The 20,331-nt window shown below is 39.2% G+C and overlaps 1 protein-coding gene across 4 annotated transcripts in view; it reads right to left on the bottom strand.

The window, feature by feature from the left end:
* The window catches only part of RGS7 (regulator of G-protein signaling 7), a 471,995-nt gene that overhangs the window by 33,093 nt on the left and 418,571 nt on the right, over positions 1–20,331 (bottom strand). For 3 of the 4 annotated variants that reach the window (XM_018060278.1, XM_018060279.1, XM_013970163.2), the window contains exon 10: positions 1,961–2,035. The exons of the other annotated variant lie outside the window; for it this stretch is intronic. In XM_018060278.1, the coding sequence (XP_017915767.1) occupies positions 1,961–2,035 (75 nt within the window). The remainder of the gene's footprint in view (positions 1–1,960; positions 2,036–20,331) is intronic. 4 annotated transcript variants of the gene reach the window in all.

The raw sequence follows: 20,331 nt of genomic DNA, 5'->3' as shown, positions 1-20,331 counted from the left end.
CACTTTTCCTGTGGCTTCTTTATCCTAACATCAAGGTCAACAGTTTTAGAAGAACAACAACAAAAAAAGGTACGTTGACCATAGTGGGGCCTTAGACTATAATGCTTATTTCTAGGGATGAAAGAAAAAGACATTAAAAAATTAGACTACAGAAAAAGCTGAGTACCTGCTGCCTGGACACATATCCCAGAAAACGCTGCATAAGTAAAAAGCTACAGAAGAGAAGGTCTTAACCTCTGTGGAATGGTTAGATCTAGTGGCACTGACCTTTGGCTGTGTCCTCAGAGTGACTACTATAGGCCAGATATCCTTACGTGCATCAGTCATTTTTTATGGAATAAATATAAATATCTTCTATACTTACCATCTGAGTCACCAGGGAAGTTCAAAATGAATCTATGTGTGTGTGCTAAGTGGCTTCAGTCATTTCCCACTCTTTGAGAGCCTATGGACTGTAGCCACCAGGCTCCTCTGTCCATGGGATTCTCTGGCAAGAATACTGGAGTGTGTTGCCATGCCTTCCTCCAGGGAACCTTCTCAACCAAAAGATCAAACCCGGATCTCCTGAGGCTCCTGCATTGCAGGCGGAGTCTTTACCATTGAAAAATATCTTCTATAATAACTGTCTGAGCCATGGGGAAGCCCAAAGAAAAAACGCCTTTTATATGCATGTGCTACTTTAAAAAGTGTAGGTACTTCAGCTATGTGTTTTCAAAAGATTATATTAAACATCATTGAATTCAGGATAGCACTTCATTTTTGTTACATACTTCCTCATATAAGAGATCCTAAACCTACTGCCATGATCCTATAGTTATGCCACAAAATTTTGATATTAAAATGTGGTCTTCATACAGTACCTATAATTAAACATCTTTATGATGATGTCTTTTTCTTCAATTTTTTCTCTAACAATGCCTGTCTCTCATGAGTACCACTTGTTCTCAGATAAACTCTACTTATTTTTCCTCATTTCCTGGGCTCTGAAAGAGATACTTTTTCTGCTAATGGCTCTTCTCTCAGCATCCTCTTCCTGTCACAGTCACCTCCACACCTTGAGACCTTGACGTGTTTGAGAATCAGGAAGGGGTCTCTTTCCTGGTGAAAGAGGAACTGACAGAAGTCCAGGACTTGACCCCCCAGGTTTTCTTCTAGCCAAGTAATAAGGAAGAGCAGGGAATATGCTATAAAGGACTCATGGAATGGAAGAAGAGGGTTTTTTTGTCTGCTTTTTGTTTTTGTGGTTGACCTCCTCTAAATGAGGCAGGAGGTAGATACTCCCCCAGTTCCCTACAGGGTAAAGTGACTGGAAATTCATTCCCTGTGGACTGAAAATCCAAGACGAGAGTAGCAGGACAATTAAGTGGGGAGGCTGGGCCCTGCCCAGACTACATATTTCTCATTCTTGAAGTCAGGAGACTTCCTTGACCACACATGCGCAGAGAGACTCCTTGGAGGCCAAAGGGGAGTGATGCCAAGGGATGTTCTGCCCATACACCTTTTCTGTGAAATCCATTTTGGCTGAGATGTGCGCACACACATGGGAGGGTCCTGGATACACCAAATATGGACTGTGAACCAGGCGAATTAAAATGATTGGCCAAAATAAACCGGGAAGAAATTCCCCATAATTCAAACTGCCAAGAGGGCGTGACTCAGGGACTCTCCTGAGTCTGTCCATGTGTCTAGCCACACGTAATGTACTCTTTCTTCTCTAAATATATACTTTTTTCACTACTTTCCATCTCAGGAAATTCGTTTCTGCAAAGTTGAAGGGGCAGGGCCCTTGTCACTGACCACTGGTTTAGTGGCTAGGATGCCATGCTCTTACTGTTGCGACCTGGCCTCAATCTCTGGCAGGGGAACGGAAGCCCCACTTTAAGCCACTGCAGGCCGAGGCCACCTGAGATCATAAACAGGACACACATTGCAAGATCAGCACAACAAATGTTGATTTTACCTTTCGTGTTTTATGTGGATTTCTCATTCTGGATGACTTCTTAATGTCCACTTCAGTGGTATTTACACATCCAGGCTAGAAATGGAAAACAGAGAGACAAAGGAATCTTTGGGTGTAAAGTTTCTGATGTGCACATTCACTCTCCAGGACCCCAGTAAACGCTGCTATGACACAAGCCCCCCGCAGCCCTGTCCAAATGGCCCCAGCCACCTCTCTGGGCAGTTATCCAGTGAGAAAGGCACTGCCTTCTTTCACACCTTAAGTTTAAAAGTCTTCAGATATCGTTCTAGAAAAACTACCAGAGAAACGGGAAAAAGAAATACAAGAGATCTGCATGTGAAAGTGAGTGTTAGCTGCTAACCCGACAGATTCAGAGCAAGGGTATCCAGAGACCAAATAAGGTGATGCCCCTAGCTGGTATCTGCATTCAGCTTCCCTCAGAGTCTACCCTCTCTGGATGAGATAACACTTACTAGACGGCTGTGTGCATCTCCTAAGTTAGAAAATCAATGGCATTCAGTTGAACGAGCTCAAATTCCAGAGCAATTTTTCTACAGGGATCTATGACATCCAGTGACTTGGAATATTTGTTTGTCTATAGACAGAATGTGCTGTGGAGTTAATGGTCAAAATGTGGAAGATGAAGAAAGCAACTGGTAATCAACAGACCATGCTTCTTCTCAGAATTCCTAACTTTTCTTTTTCCTTTTCCATAGACAGGCGAGCCCCTTTCAAACAGGGTGGGTCGGAGGAAAAGTTTGGACAGTTTGCTCCTTGTTTTTTGACAACCACAGGAATATCATTTTGCCACATTTATTTTTCTGTTGCAAAGAAGCAAAGAGCTCTAAAGCATCTTTCTTATTTAGAGAAGAGAAAAGGAGGGAGGGAGAAAGAAAAAGGAAGAAGGAGAAGGAATAGGAAGAAGAATAGGAAAGAGAGAGAGAGGGTGGGAGAGAGAAAACACAAATCAGGAAACAGAAGAAAGGAGATTAAAAATACTTGAGATCTTAAATGGAGAAAGATCCTTCAGTTCAGTTCAGTTGCTCAGTCATGTCCGCCTCTTTGTGACCCCATGAATTGCAGCACACCAGGCCTCCTTGTCCACCACCAACTTCCGGAGTTCATGCAAACTCATGTCCATCAAGTCAGTGATGCCATCCAGCCATCTCATCCTCAGTCGTCCCCTTCTCCTCCTGCCCCCAATCCCTCCCAGCATCAGGGTCTCTTCCAGTGAGTCAACTCTTTGCATGAGGTGGCCAAAGTACTAGAGTTTCAGCTTTAGCACCATTCCTTCCAATGAACACCCAGGACTGATCTCCTTTAGAATGGACTGGTTGGATCTCCTTGCAGTCCAAGGGACTCTCAAGAGTCTTCTCCAACACCACAGTTCAAAAGCATCAATTCTTCGGTGCTCAGCTTTCTTCACAGTCCAACTCTCACATCCATACATGACCACAGGAAAAACCATAGTCTTGACTAGAAGGACCTTTGTTGGCAAAGTAACGTCTCTGCTTTTCAATATGCTATCTAGGTTGGTCATAACTTTCCTTCCAAGGAGTAAGCGTCTTATAATTTCATGGGTGCAATCACCATCTGCAGTGATTTTGGAGCCCCCCAAAATAAGGTCTGACACTGTTTCCACTGTTTCCCCATCTATTTCCCATGAAGTGATGGGACCGGATGCCATGATCTTAGTTTTCTGAATGTTGAGCTTTAAGCCAACTGTTTCACTCGCTTCTCTCACTTTCATCAAAAGGGTTTTTAGTTCCTCTTCACTTTCTGCCATAAGGGTGGTGTTATCTGCATATCTGAGGTTATTGATATTTCTCCCGGCAACCTTGATTCCAGCTTGTTCTTCTTCCAGCCCAGCATTTCTCATGATGTACTCTGCATATAAGTTAAATAAGCAGGGTGACAATATACAGCCTTGACATACTCCTTTTCCTATTTGGAACCAGTCTGTTGTTCCATGTCCAGTTTTAACTGTTGCTTCCTGACCTGCATATAGGTTTCTCAAGAGGCAGGTCAGGTGGTCTGGTACTCCCATCTCTTTCAGAATTTTCCACAGTTTATTGTGATCCACACAGTCAAAGGCTTTGGCATAGTCAATAAAGCAGAAATAGATGTGTTTCTGGAACTGTCTTGCTTTTTTGATGATCCAATGTATATTGGCAATTTGATCTCTGGTTCCTCTGCCTTTTCTAAAACCAGCTTGAACATCTGGAAGTTCACGGTTCACGTGTTGCTGAAGCCTGGCTTGGAGAATTTTGAGCATTACTTTACTAGCATGCGAGATGAGTGCAATTGTGCGGTAGTTTGAGCATTCCTTAGACATTACTTATCCTTTAGATTTGACTGGAAGTTAGCAGTTACATGGTTGTATTTCCTTTACTTGCAACTTTTGATATAGGATGCAGGGATCTCTGGTATTAGTTAAAATTATTACATTGTATATCTCTGCTCAATTTCTTTATTTTCTCTCCACAGACTGAAATATCATAAGTTACTCTTGAAAGTGACTCCAGAGAAAATATGAAAGTGGAGAAAATGAGTTTGAGGAGCTGGGAGGACATGAAGGCAAGGGCAAAAGGCAGCACTGATGTGACTAGAGAAAGAAGTTGCTCTCCACAAGGCCTGGTAAGCAATAGGGATTAGCTCTTTGAATGATGAAAACCCAGGACATTTTTCTTAAAGAACCTTCTCCTGACAGTCCAACCATCGTGACAATACTCCACTACAATGTTGTAAGGGATAAAGAAGTAAATGAAGAAAGCATTTTTCTCTTGAATTGTTTTCTTTGTAGGTTGTATGTGAAATATATGTACTATAATACACTGCCCTGTAAATTTGGTTTGCATATCTATTTAAGAATAGAAACAGCACAGCCAAAAAAAAGTAAGTAAATAATTTCAAAACAAAAAAATAAGCAAACAAATAAATAATTAAAAAAAGAAGAAAAAGAACTTCCCTGGTAGTCCAGTGGTTAACAATCCACTTGCCAACACAGGGGACGCAAGTTTGAGCCCTGGTCCAGGAAGAGCCCATATGCCACGGAGCACCTAAGCCCGTGCGTCACAACTTCTGAGCCTGCACCCTGAGCCTGTGAGCTACAACTACTGAGGCGAAACTATGGAAGCCCCCGTGCCTAGACCCCGTGCAACAAGAGTAGCCACTGTAATGAGAAGCCTGCACACCACAAGTAGAGAACAGCCCCCACTTGATGCAGCTAGAGAAAGCCCACACAGCAACAAAAGGCAAACTCAGCCAAAAATAAATAGTAAGTAAATAATTTTTCCAAAAACAACAGAAGTAGCTGGTTTAGCACCATGATCTGCTTAGAAGTGTAGGAGAAAGGAAGAGCACCCTCTTGGGTGAGACTTATTTACTAATTGACACTGAGCGATTCACTTAAACTTCATTGGCATCAGATTGATCCAGTATTTGACATTCTGATTTGATTTTCTGTGGCTGGTTCTAAGTATAAGTGTATGTTAACAAGTCTCCTCTCCCCCACTACCAGCCAGTCCATGTCCTCTCTCACTGGTGATTTTAATATGCAGCCAGGATTCATAGATGCTTGCTCCTTGAACGAAAATCTGTGACAAACCTAGACAGCATATTACACAGCAGAGACATCACTTTGCTTACAAAAGACCATCTTGTCAAAGCTATGGTTTTTCTGGTAGTCATGTGCGAATGTGAGAGTTAGACCATAAAGAAGGCTGCTGCTGCTAAGTCACTTCAGTCATGTGCGACTCTGTGTGACCTCATAGATGGCAGCCCACCAGGCTCCCCCGTCCCTGGGAGTCTCCAGGCAAGAACACTGGAGTAGGTTGCTATTTCCTTCTCCAATGCATGAAAGTGAAAAATGAAAGGGAAGTCCCTCAGTTGTGTCCGACTCTTCGCGACCCCATGGACTGCAGCCTACCAGGCTCCTCCGTCCATGGGATTTTCCAGGCAAGAGTACTGGAGTGGGGTGCCATCGCCTCCTCAATTGATACTTTCAAACTGTGGTGCTGGAAAAGACTCTTTTGAGAATCCCTTGGACAGCAAGGATTTCAAACCAGTCAATCCTAAAGAAAATCAATCCTGAATATTCATCGGAAGGACTAATGCTGAAGCTCCAATACTTTGGCCACCTGATGCAGAGCCAACTCATTAGAAAAAGCCCTGATGCTGGGAAAGATTGAAGGCAGGAGCAGATGGGGACAACAGAGGATGAGATGGTTGGATGGCATCACTGACTCATAGGACATGAGTTTGAGCAAGCTCTGGGAGATTTTGAAGGAGGGAAGCCTGGTGTGCTGCATGGGTTGCAAAAAGTCAGACAAGACAGAGCAACTGAACAACAACAAAAATTAATAACCATTGATCTAGAAGTGACAAAGATAAGGTTTTAAAAATATTAAAGCAGTGTGTGTTCTTTTCCTATTCAATTTCCATTTCCTTGCAGCCTTCTACCCCTAAGCTTATTAGAAAATGGTAGACACTGAAATTCTTTAAGCTCTTATTGATATATCAAGAGTCAAGCATGACAAGACAGATCATAGAAGATTTTCTTCTATACTTAAAGGAGTGGGATAAATGAGAATGTGATATACAGGAAAAGGAAGGCATGTCCCTCTGTAACTGAGGGGGAAAAGAGAAATAAAGGTAAGATGCAGCATCCAACATGTGTCCTCATTTTCTTCCTCTGGAGAAGAAAGCCCATGCAGAATGAAAAGAGTGATAGAAATGCCCAGTCAATTATGAAGGAGCCTATAATGTGTGGGTTGGATAGCTAGTCCCACTTACCTAGAAGAATCACCACATGCCATCACACACAACGTGAGAGATAAAGCTGAGATACTGTTTCTCAGGGCCTGTAGGAAGTAGGCAAGAGACCCAGATTTTGTTGCATGCCTCAGTGGTAAAGGAGGCAGAAGTTCTGAGACTAACAGATGGATGGGAACCTGAGGTTGAGACAAGACCAAAGTGTGCAGGAATTTTATGCCGGTAGCACAAATGTCTGGAATACAAACTCCAGTGAGCACCCAAAGATGAGATGGTATTCCCGTGATAGCAGTCCCAGAAATAAACTCGACTGACGTATCTAAAACAGAAATCAGAAAGAAGCCAGAAGTCCTGTTGACCCTTCTTCCACTGTATGAGATCATATAAAAACAAAGCATTTATACTCCAAACTCCTATCAAAACTACCTTGCATAGAGGCAGGGAAAGGTGGAAGAAAACTGAAAGTGTGATCACTTACCCAAAATTTACCTAGCAGATGCTTTAAATGATTGCATCATACAGAGCACACACATTGAAGACTATCCTTCAAATGTTTCTGAGATAAATAGGCCAATCATATATTTAAAAAAAAAAACACAAGAAAATATAGTTTCTATATACACATGAGGAGTCTGAACTAATAGAATTTGAAAGCGCCTTCTGTTATAAGCTAGAATTCTAAATCAATCTTACTTCATACCAAGTCATACCAAATAGGCATTGATAAATGGCCCTAGAAATTGTGTCAACCACTGAAGGCATGAAGTAGAAAGACAGTTTCTCCTTGTATAAAAATGTATCTGACTGCCCTCTCAAAGAGAATTTTCCTTTTCAAAGTTAAAAGATTTTGGTCTTTCAAATTTAGTTAATGAGCCATTAGCAGACATCTAAAATTCTACTTGAACCAATTTTTAACACCATTGATCAGCAAATTAATAAGAAGTCATTGATCCTAAAAGTAAATATTATTAGAAGACTGACCCCTGAGGTAATGTCTCATAACTCAGCTCTCATTCCAGGCTAATGAAATAGGCTAGTTCAAAATTTTTTGTTAATGGCACAATGGTTAAAATAATAAACTGAACCTGGGATGCATGTCTCAGTGGACTTCCAGCTTCCTTTCATTTCTAAAGAGCCCCTTAGGAAGTTCATGCTTAGATCGGTCTCTGGTATCTAAGCTTAAATAGGGGATTCTTGAAGACTGAAAGCTTCAATGCTCAAAGCCATCTAGTATATTTCTGAATAATTAATGTCATTTCAAAATAACTACTTTCAGAAATCAGGCACTGAAGTGGATGAAATATGGGAATATTTCTTTGGAATTTTTTAAATAATAATTTTAAGAAAATTTATTTTTGTATCTAAATCTAGTGATAAATGGTAAGGTATAAAAATGAAGGTATGACCATACTCAATATTCTGTTAGTATAGTAAGGATGCCAGACAGATGAATCATCACAGTGTGGGAGCATAAGGACTAGACAGTAGATGGCAGAGGGCATTACACGTCAAGAGGACATTCCAGACATCTATGCTTATGTGAATACTGCTGTTCCTCACCAATGTGGCAGATAAAGATTTTTAAAACTTTGTTTTTAAGTAAATTTGATGTGCCCCTTGGTTATTTTGAAAAGGCAGTTATCCTTTTGAAGCATATATAATATGTACCACTCAGTTCAGTTCAGTTCAGTTCAGTTGCTCAGTTGTGTTCGACTCCTTGCGATGCCATGAACCGCAGCACGCCAGGCCTCCCTGTCCATCACCAACTCCCAGAGTCCACCCAAACCCATACCACTAGCTGGCAACAGATTCACTTGAAATGTTGTGCATAAACTGGTTTTCTGTACTACAAAATGTATCTTCCCAATAAGATACAAATGACAGTACCATTACCAAGTAGGCACTCAGTAAAAATGGTCAAACATGTACTATTTTACAGATATAACGAAGTACACATTACTGTTGGATTTAAGAAATAATACAATTGCATTTACATTGGCCTAGAAAAGAACTATTTCTAGTGATTCAAAGGAGAATTTATTTTCAACAAAACTAAGCTGTGTTGTAACACTACTATAATACTGTTTGCTAAAAGCAGAATTTAATGTCTTGGAATCCATTCCTGCAGGGGCAAAAGGAGCATACTATTGAGAACTATTACTGACACAGTGCTCATTTAAGTGTCTTAAAGAGTTGCAAAACAGAAGCTGGAATTCTTGGTTTCACTGTTGACATTTTATTTAAAAGAATTTAAAAATCACTTATTTCCTCTCATGACATAATGCATTTTTATTAACTGTAGCAGAAGGCACACCTGAGTTCAGAATAACTTGGGATACCTGAAGGATTCTTTGACGAAGAACAGCATTATTAATAGTAATGGAGAAAACAACTCCCTAAATTCAATCACTATGGTGATATGGAACTGTAAAACAATGTCCTAAGGGACAAATAAGTGGAGATTTAAGAATCAGGTGGCATATGGAGCTGATAGTATGAGATACACACATTCCTGGAAATTAAAAATTCAGACTTGACTCTGGGAAAATTAACATTTTGAATATATGTTAATTATTGGTTCAAACAAATACATTATTGAAAACGATTTGTCCTTCTGTAACACTGTACCAGTTTTAAAAATTCAATTTGCAACATATTGTACCTCAGTTAAAATGATCCCTTATTCTTATACAAAGCAATTCTAGGTTTTTAAAGTGTTCAACGTCAGGATATTTTTTAAAGACCCAATTCAAACTTTTCTTTCTCTTCTTGGGCACTTGCCAATTGATTTAACTTCTGATCCTTTCAGCTTGGCTGACCCACTCATTTACTAAATGCTACACACAAACTGAAAGAAGTTGTCTGTGGCTGGAATTCTTCTCCCTTTTTTTTGAAGGAGTTGGCTTTTTTAATATAATCTTTTATTTACTGGCTGTGCTGGGTCTTCATAGCTGTGAGGACTTTTCTCTAGTTGGGAGGAGCAGGGGCTATTTTTTAGATGTGTGCTTGGGCTTTTCACTGAAGCAGCTTCTCTTGCTGCTGCGCACAGGCTACAGAGTGTGCAGGCTTTAACAGCTGTGGTTCCCAGGCTCCAGAGTACAGGCTCAACAGTCGTGGTGTATGGGCTTAGTTGCTCTGCACCAAGTAATCGAACTCTGAACCAGGGATCAAATCCATGTCTCTTGCATTGGCAGATGGATTCTTCACCACTGAGCCACCAGGGAAGTTCCTGGAATTTACTACATTCACTCTCCTCTATAATATTTACTCATTTGATTTGTACTCAGTCTTAATTGTTGTCTATAGATTGTTAATTAAGTAATCCTACTTTTGTGTATGTTATGAATGAACTCTGCATGTCAAGAGGCACAAGGAAGTCTACTGTGGCAGAGGGGAGAGAAATATACCATGACAGCCTGGAATTGTGGAAAGTGGTTAGCTTAGGTAGAAATTATAGATTACGGTAAAAATCTCTGGTTCAATTCTAAACGAGTGGAAGTTACTGGAGTGTTTCAAACATGATAGTGGCTTGTTATGCTCTAGATTTTTAAAAACTCAAACTTTATAACCTTCATAAAAAATTGGACTAAGTGTGAAATGATAAACTATAAAACTCCTAAAAGATAATATGAAAGAAAATTTAGGTGATCTTGGGTTTGGCGATGACTTTTTAATTCAACAGCAAAGGCACAATCCATAAAAGAAATAATTCATAAGTTGAAGTTCATAAAAATTAAAAACTTCTGCTCTATGAAAGATACTGTCAAGCAAACAAGAAGGTAAGTCACAGACTAGGAAAAATATTTGCAAAATACAGATCTGATAAAGGATTATTATCTAAAATATACAGAGACTCTTAAAATTCAATGATAAGAAAATGAACAACATGGTTAAAAAATGGGTAAAAGATCTGAACAGGCAACTCACTGATGAAGATATACAGATGGCAAATAAGCATATGAAAAGATGCTTCACATCATGTGTCACTAGGAAACTGTAAATTCAAGCAACCATGAAGTACCATTACACCACCTATTAGAAAGACCAAAACACTGGCAATTCCAGATGCAAGAGAATGTGAGACAACAGGAACTCTCATTTGCTGCTGATGGAAGTGTAAAACGGTACAGTCACTTTGAAAGACAGTTTGGTGGTTTCTTACAAACTAAATATACCTCTAATCACACGATCCAGCAATTGTACTCTTTAGTATTTATCCAAAAGAGTTGAAAAGTTAGATCCTCACCAAAACCTGCATATGGATGGTTTATTTATAATTGCCAAAACTTGGGAGTACTCAAGATGTCCTTCATTCGGTGAATGGATAAATAGACTGTGGTATAGATATGCAGTGGAATATTTTTTAGCACTAAAAACAAATGAGCTGTTAAACATGAAAAGACATGAAGGAAACTGACATGCATCTTACTTAGTGAAAGAAGTCAATCTGAAAAGGCTACACATAGTATCATTCCAACTATATGACATTCTGGAAAACTGCTGTTGTTCACTTGCTCAGTCATGTCCAAATCTTTGCAACCCCATGGGCTGCAGCACACCAGGTTTCCCTGTCATAACCTTGGGGACAGTAAAAAAAAAAATCAGTGGTTGCCAGGGATTGAGAAGAAGGAGTAAGAATGGGTGGAGCTAGAGGATTTGGGGGAGCAGTGAAATTACTCTGTATGATACTATATTGGTGGATATGTGTCATTATACATTTGTTCAAACCCACAGAACATAAAATACCAAGAGTGAACCTTAATGTAAACTATAGATTCTGGGTGACAGTGATGTGTAGGTTCAGTTGTAACAAAGTACCATTCTGGGGATGTTGATAATGGGGCAGGGAGGCTGTGTGTGGGAAGGGAAGGAGGGGTATAGGAACTACCTATACTTTTTACTTAATTTTTCTGTGAATCTAGAACTGCTCTAAGAAAGTCTACTTGAAAACAAACAAACAAACAAATTAGGAATTGTGGGTCCTTTGGGATTGATTATCAGGATGGGGATAGAACAAAAGTGGAAACAGGGACACCAGTTACAGGGCTACTGTAACCATCTAGCCAAGAAATGATGCTGAGGGCATATGCGCATCAGCACGAAAGATCGTGGGTGTTGTATTTGGGATACATTTTGAAGCCAGAATCAGTAAAACTTGCTGATGTGCTGGGTTTGGGAGCTAAAAGGAAGAGAACAGTCAATGATGACTTCCAGGTTTTGGCAACTGAGTTGCCATCAGCTGAGATGAGGAAGCCTGGGACAGAAATAAATGGAAGTGAAGACACGAGTCAGAGATAACTCCGATATGGCATTTACATGTGATTTTGATATTCGCTGAGTTTTCCAATTGGAATGCAGCTCCTTGTGCAGGCCTTATCAAGAGTCGCGAGACTTCGCAGATGGCGCAGTGGTGAAGAAACTGCCTGCCAGTGCGGGAGACGGAGGGTGAGTGGGCGGGTTCGACCCCTGGGTCGGGAAGACCCCCTGGAGGAGGAAATGGCAACCTGCTCATTTTCTGGCCTGGAAAATTCCCTGGACAGAGGAGTCTGGCTGACTACAGACCGCGGGGTCGCACAGAGTTGGACATGGCTGAACACACACGCATCATTGAGTGATGGCACAGATCATCTCCAACAGAAATGTTTGTACAGTAACCTGCCTCTGCCCCTACCTTTTGTGTCTTTGCCTTTTTGCATCATCGTTGCTGATTTAAGCACATCACTGAAATGTGCAAGATTATTACCTAATGGTCAATTACCAACAGGGTGGTAGAGCAGCCTCCTTGTTCAGAGTCTTGGCTATACTTCCTTATTCTTCACATTCTCCTAATCTGCTCTGGTAGAAATAAGACCCTTCCATGTAACATCCATGAATGGTCTGTTCACCCTTCAATGATATTTCCATTTTATATACTAGCTGTTGTGGTGTTGACACAGACTGTTACAGTTCTCCACAAGCTACCAAGAGGAGTCTAACAAGTAAGTCTGCCTAGAGCTTCTCTGTGATCAATGGCATTGCTCACGTTTCAGGTTCAGTTTTAAAATACTGAAACTATTCCCAGCTAGAATTATTCAGGAATTAAAAAAAACCACCAAGAGTTAGTTATTGTACTTACCTTGAATAAAATATTGAATATGAGCTCCTTGAAGAGACAAAGCCTGAGGCGCATGTGCATGGACCCTTTTGTTCTGTTGCACGTGGTCTGCCATGTACACAAGTGACTGATCTCCAGCACTTTTTATGATTCTTTCCTTACAAAAATCTGGTTATAATTTGGGGACATGCAAAGATTTTTCAAAGGGGAGATTAAAAAGATCCCTCTTGGATTTAGCATACAAGCTCCAACTTGCCATACACAGAGGAGTCCTGGGTTGGCTTCTAGGATGCTTCCATAAGCACCAGTGACATGGCTTTTGGTTCACACTGTGTTGCTGTCTCTCTGGGATCTCATTCATGAAGGGTGAGCAGCAACATACCATCTTGGAATCCCTGATCCTCAGACTGAATATCATCAAATGACTTAGAAGTTTTGATTTTAACTCTTGGACTCTGTTTACTGAATGTAAGAATGAAGGAATGAAACCTAGGCTAGCTCTCTGATGGCAACAAAAATTTCCTACAGGATAAAAATTGAGAACCCCAAAAGTAGGAAAATGTGACCGAATTGGTGACAGCAATTTTTAATTTTGTAAATATTACCATTGCTAGTACTGGTGATTTAATGGTGTAATGCAAAAGGTGAGGAAGAACCAAATAAAATTTCTGTTAGTATAAATAACTCTTAGTAAGTTCAAAAGGCTTATAATAATTATTATAATAGATAACATGAGACAATTAGAAAATGACAAGTTCATAAAAATCATATTGGAACATATGATGAATTACATATATTGAGTGTAACAGTGCCTTGAATTACAATAGTGATCTTGAACTCAATATCCTTTAATTGCAAAGGATAGAAGAGGCTCCAAAGTAATACGTTCCACAGTGGGGAGGTGTACCTCCCTTCTACAGGTCAGTAATGTGCTAAAATGTCCTAATGATACATGATGTTGAACACCTTTACGTATACCTACTTGCCATCTGCGTATCTTCTTTGGTGAGGTGTCCATACAGATCTTTTGTCCATTCTTAATTGGTTGATTTGTTTCTCACTGTTGAGTTTTAAGAATTCTTTGTATATTCTGGATACTAGTCAATTTTCAGTTACTTATTTATTTTGATATTATGCTCCCAGTCTGTGATTTGTCCTCTCATTCTCATAACAGTGTTTTTCACAGACCCCAAAGATTTAATTTTAATAAACTGACTTATCAAATTTTTCTTTCATGCCTTTAGTGTTGAATCTAAAAACATATCACCAAACCAAAGGTCATCCAAATTGTCTCATAAGTTATTCTCTAAGAATTTACAGTTTAGCATTTTACATTTAGGTGAATGATCCATTGTGAGGTAATTTTTTTAAATGGTGTAAAGTCTATATCTAGATTCATGTTTTCCTTCCGTTTTTTGAATGTAGGTCTTCAGTTCTTTCAGCAACATTCTTGGGGAAGACTATTCTTTCTCCATTGACTTGTTTCGCCCTTTGTCAAATATAAGCTGACTATAAATTTATGTGGTTATAATTCTGGGCTCTCTATTCAACTGATGTATTTATGTATTTTTTTAGTTATCAGTATTATACTGTTTTGATTACAGTAGCTTATATGCAGAGTACATCATGCGAAATGCTGGGCTGGATGAAGCTCAAGTTGGAATCAAGATTTGTGGGAGAAATAGCAGTGACCTCAGGTATGCAGATGACACGACCCTAATGGCAGAAAATGAAGAGGAACTAAAGAACCTCTTAATGAATGTGAAAGAGGAAAGCAAAAAACTGGCTTAAAACTCAACATTCAAAACCCTAAGATCATGGCATCCAGTCCCATCTGTGTGCAAGTGTGTGGGTCAATCACTTTGTCATGTCCAACTCTTTGTGACCCTATGGTCTCTAACCTGTTAAGCTCCTCTGTCCATGGAATTTTCCAGGCAAGAATATTGAAGTGGGTTGTCATTCCCTTCTTCAGAGGATCTTCCCGACCAGGGGATTGAACCTGAGTCTCCCATATTGCAGTCATATTCTCTCTACCATCTGAGCCACCAGGGAATCTGATCACATCACTCCATAGCAAATAGAAGGGGAAAAATGGCAACAGTGACAGACTTTGTTTTCTTGGGTTCCAAAATCACTGTGGATGGTGACTTCAACCATGACATTAAAAGACACTTGCTCCTTGGAAGAAAAGCTATAACAAACCTAGATATCGTATTAAAAAGCAGAGACATCACTTTGTCTACAGAAGTCCATTTAGTCAAAGCTATGATTTTTCCAGTAGTCATGTAAGGATGTGAGAGTTGGACCATAAAGAAGGCTGAGTGCCAAAGCAATGATGCTTTCAAACTGTGGTGCTGAAGGACGCTCTTGAAAGTTCTTTGGACTGCAAGGAGATCAAACCAGTCAATCCTAAAGGAAATTAACACTGAATATTCATTGGAAGGATTGATGCTAAAGTTGAAGGTTTGGCCACCTGATGCCAAGAGCTGACCCACTGGAAAAGACCCTGATGCTGAGAAACACTGAGGCGGAAGGAGACGTGGGCAACAGAGGATGAGATGATGGGATGGCATGACCTACACAATAAAGATACGAGTTTGAAGAAACTCCAGGAGATGGTGAAGGGCAGGGAAGCCTGGCATGCGAAGTGTTAGACACAACTGAGCAACTGAACGTGAACACAGTCCTCTTACTTTGTGGTTCTTCTTCAGTATTGTGGTAGTTATTCTGTGTCATTTGTCCTTTCCATAAATTTTAGAATTAGTTTGTCAATATCCACAAAATAATTTGCTGGGATTTTGATTTGGACTGTGTTAAATCTATAGACCTAGTATTGAAGAACTAACATCTTCACAATACTGCCTTTCTATCTCCATACATGAAATATTCCCTGCATTTATCATGATCTTAATTTTTTTTCAGCAAATACTGAAATTGCTTCAGTATTTTCCCCATATTATTCTTATGTGTTTTGTTAGACTTAAAATCTATATGTAATAGCATTTAACTTTTAGTGCTAATGAAATGGTATTGTGTTTCTAATTTCAAATTCCAATTGTTTATTGCTAATATATAAGAAATCAGTTGACTTCTGTGTATTAACTTTATATCCTGCAACTATATTATTGCAGTTTATTAATTTTAATAGCTTTGCTGCTGTGGCTGTTGATTCCTTGTGATTTTTAACATAGAAAAAAAACATGTTATATGTGAACAAAGGCAGCCTTATTTCTTCCTTCCCAATTTCCTTCCCGTTTGTGTATTTTTTTTTTACTTTATTTATTTTTAAATTGAAGGATAACTGCTTTACAGTATTTTGTCTTCTGTCAAACATCAACATGAATCGGCCATAGGCACACATATGTCCCCATCCTCTTGAACCTCTGTCCTATCTGCTTCATCCCACCCCTCTAGGTTGATACAGAGCCCCTGTTTGAGTTCCCTGAGACATACAGCACAATTTATGCATGTTTAATTTCCTTTTCTTGTCATTATATTAGCTAGGTCCTTCAGTAAGATGTTGAATAGGAGTGGTGAGAAGGAACATGTTGTCTTGTTCCTGATGTCAGAGAGAAACCACCTATTAATAGTATTTCACCATTAAGTATGATATTAGCTGCAGGTTTTTGGTAAATGTGCTTTATCAATAAATTGAGGAAGTTCCTCTCTATTCCTAGTTTGCTGACAATTTTTATCTTTGAATGAATGTTGGATTCTGTTACAATTTTTCTGCTTCTATTGTTAAACTGTTGATTATGGAATGTTGAACTAGCATTGTGTACATGGAATAAATTCCACTTGGTTGTGGTGTATACTTCTTATTATACAATTGTTGGATGTAACATATTCCTAATTTATGGAAAATTTTGCAGTTGTGGTCACGAAAGACATTTGTTTGCCTTTCTTGCAATGACTTTGTCAGGTTTGGGTATTAAAGTAATGCTGGAATCATAGACTGAGTTATTCATAGGAAGTAGGCCTTCTGCTCTTTTCAGGAAAAATAGTAAAAGAAAAAAAATTGGTATAATTTCTCCTTTAAATGCTTGCTGGAATTCCTCAGTGAATTCATCTGGGATTTTGCTTTCTATTTTGGAAGGTTATTTGTTATATATGTAAATTCTTTTGTTGAATAGATTGTTTAATCTTTAATAATAGATACACTATTCATTAACACATGTAGGCATATTCATATTAATTACTTTTTGGGTGAGTTTTGGTAAACTTGTCTTTCAGAAAACTTGTGCATTTCATGTAGGTTTTCATATTCGTGGGCATAGAGTTGTTCACAACATTCATTTGTTATCAAAATAACACCTGTGTGATCAGTGATCAGGAGAAGGCAATGGCAAACCACTCCAGTACTCTTGCCTGGAAAATCCCATGGGCGGAGGAGCCTGGTAGGCTGCAGTCCATGGGGTCACTAACAGTCAGACACGACTGAGCGACTTCACTTTCACTTTTCACTTTCCTGCATTGGAGAAGGAAATGGCACCCTACTCCAGTGTTCTTGCCTGGAGAATCCCAGGGACAGGGGAGCCTGGTGGGCTGCTGTCTATGGGGTCGCGCAGAGTCGGACACGACTGAAGCGACTTAGCAGCAGCAGATCAGTGGTAATCATTCCTCTTTTATTTCTATTAGTAATTGTGTCTGCTTTCTAACTAGAGGGGCTTCCCTGGTGGCTCAGCCTGTAAAGAACCTGCCTGCAATGCAGGAGACCTGGTTTGATCCCTGGGTGGAGAAGATCTCCTGGAGAAGGTGAATGGCTACCCACTCCAGTATTCTTGCTTGGGCAGAATTCCATGGACTGAGGAGCAATTTATCAACCTTACTGAACCACTTCTAAGTGTTGTTGTATTTCTCTATCACTTTCCTGTTTTCAATTTCATTGATTTCTGCTCTAATTTTTATTTCTTTTCTTCTGCGTTTTTCTAGTTTTCTAATATTAAAGTTTAGATTATTGATTTTAGGTTTTCCTAACATATGTATCAATGCATATATTTATAAATTGCCAAGTACAGCTTTCAATGCATCCACAGATTTTGATAACATGTATTTTCATTTAGCTTGAAATATTTTACAATTACTCTTGAACTTCTTTTTGACCCATATATTATTTAGAAATGTGTTGCTTAACTCTAAGTATTTTGTCATTTTCCATCTATCTTTCCATTACTGGTATCTAGTTAATCCCATTGTGGCCTGAGAATACTTCATATAATTTCCATTAAAATTCTTTTACACTTAATTAGGGTGAGTTTTGTGGCCCCGAATGTGTTCTTTCTTAGTGTGTTGCATGGGAATTTGAGGAGAAGGTATATTCTGCTGCTACCGGATGAAGCAGCTTATGATATCAATTAAAGACAGTTGATTAATGGCACTCTTCAGTTCAGTTATGTTCTTATTGATTTTCTGCCTGTTAGATCTGTCAATCAATGACAGAGGTGTGCTGAAGACTACAACTATAATGGTGTCTTTGTTTATTTCTCCTTGCAGTTCTATCAGTTTCTGTCTCATATTTTGATGCTCTATTGTGTACACGCATTAAGGATTGCTATTTCTTCATGAATAACTGATCTCTTTATCATTACATAATGTTGCTCCTCATCTCTGATAATGTTTCTTGATCTGGAGCTGGCTTCATCTGAAATTAATACAGCTACTCATTGACTATGCTAAAGCTTTTGACTGTATGGATCAAAACGAACTGTGAAAATTCTTGAAGAGGTGGGGATACCAGACTACCTTACCTGCCTCCTGAGAAGCCTGAACGCAGGCTAAGGAATAACATTTAGAACTGGACATGGAACAACAGACTGGATCAAAATTGGGAAAGGATTACGACAAGGCTGTATATTGTCACCCTGCTTACTTAACTTATATGCGGAGGACATCATGTGAAATGCTGGGCTGGATGAAGCACAAGCTGGAATCAAGATTGCCAGGAGAAATATAAATAACCTCAGATATGCAGATGACACCACCCTTATGGCAGAAAGTGAAAAGGAACTAAAGAGCCACTTGATGAAAGTGAAAGAGAAGAGTGAAAAAGCTGGCTTAAAACTCAACATTCAAAAAACAAAGATAATGGCATCTGGTCTCATCACTTCATGGCAAATAGATGGGGAAACAATGGAAACCATGATAGACTTTATTTTCTTGGGCTCCAAAATCACTGCACCCAGGGACCACAGCCATGAAATTAAAAGACACTTGCTCCTTGGAAGAAAAGCTATGACAAACCTAGACAGTGTATTAAAAAATAGAGCTATCATTTTGCCTACAAAAGTCTGTATAGTCAAAGCTATGGTTTTTCAAGTAGTCATATATGGGTGTAAGATTTGGACCATAAAGAAGGCTGAGTGCTGAAGAAATGATGCCTTTGAACTTTGGCCAAAGAAATAATGCCTTTGAACTGTTGGAGAAGACTCTTGAGAGTCCCTTCGACAGTAAGGAAATCAAACCAGTCAATCCTAAAGGAAATCAATCCTGAATATTCATTGGAATGACTGATGCTGAAGCTGAGGCTCCAATACTTTGGCCACCTGATGAAAAGAGCTGACTCATTGGAAAACCCCCTGAGGCTGAGAAAGATTGAAGGCAGGAGAAGGGGATAACTACAAAGGACAAGATGGTTGGATGACATCACCAACTCAATGAACACCAGTTTGAGCAAGTTACAGGAGATGCTGAAAGACAGGGAAGCTTGGCATGCTGCAGTCCATGGTGTCACAAAGAGTCAGACATGGCTGAACAACTGAACAACAACAACTCCACCTATCTTTTGACTAGTGTTAGCTTTACTTTACTTTCTTTACCCTTTACTTTCTCCATAGCTTTACTTTGCTTTTAATCTGTACCTCTGTCTTTATACTTGAGTTTCTTAATCTATAATTAGGTTTTAGGTTTTCATTCACTCTGATAGTCTCTCCTTTTTAATTGGTGTATTTAGGCCACCGCTGTTTAAAGAGATAATAATATAGCTGGATTAATATCTGCCATATCTTTTTCACAGTTTTCTATTCATTGCCATTGCTCTGATTCTTTTCCTTTTCTTTATTTTTTATGTTTTTCTACCTTTTATGTTTTCAGTTGAGAATTTTTGCTATTCCTTTTGTTTGCCTTTCTTAACATATTAATTCTGTTTCATTTTAAACTTTCCTCAGCGGTTGCCGTTTGGTTTGCAATATGTATTTACATCTAATCAGACTCCTCTTTCAAATCACACTATACTACTCCATTCAATTACCTTTTAATAGGTTATTCCCAATGCCTTCTCCTTTCTGTACCCTTTAACACTGCTATTATCATTTGAACGATAATTAAAAAAAAAAAAAGACCTGAGTTTCTGACCTATGGTATTTCCTTCTTTCTGAAGATTTTCCACATTTCTTGAAAGTTTCCTGATGACAGAGTCCCTCAATTTTTGTTTATCTGAGAAAATGTTCATTTCTCCTGTACTTATAAAGGATAATTTTGCTAGATAGAATTCTAAAGTTTTTTTTCT

The sequence above is a fragment of the Capra hircus genome, chromosome 16, assembly GCF_001704415.2.
Source record: "Capra hircus breed San Clemente chromosome 16, ASM170441v1, whole genome shotgun sequence".
Taxonomy (NCBI): domain Eukaryota; kingdom Metazoa; phylum Chordata; class Mammalia; order Artiodactyla; family Bovidae; genus Capra; species Capra hircus.
This window is presented reverse-complemented; position numbering and strand designations above follow the sequence as displayed.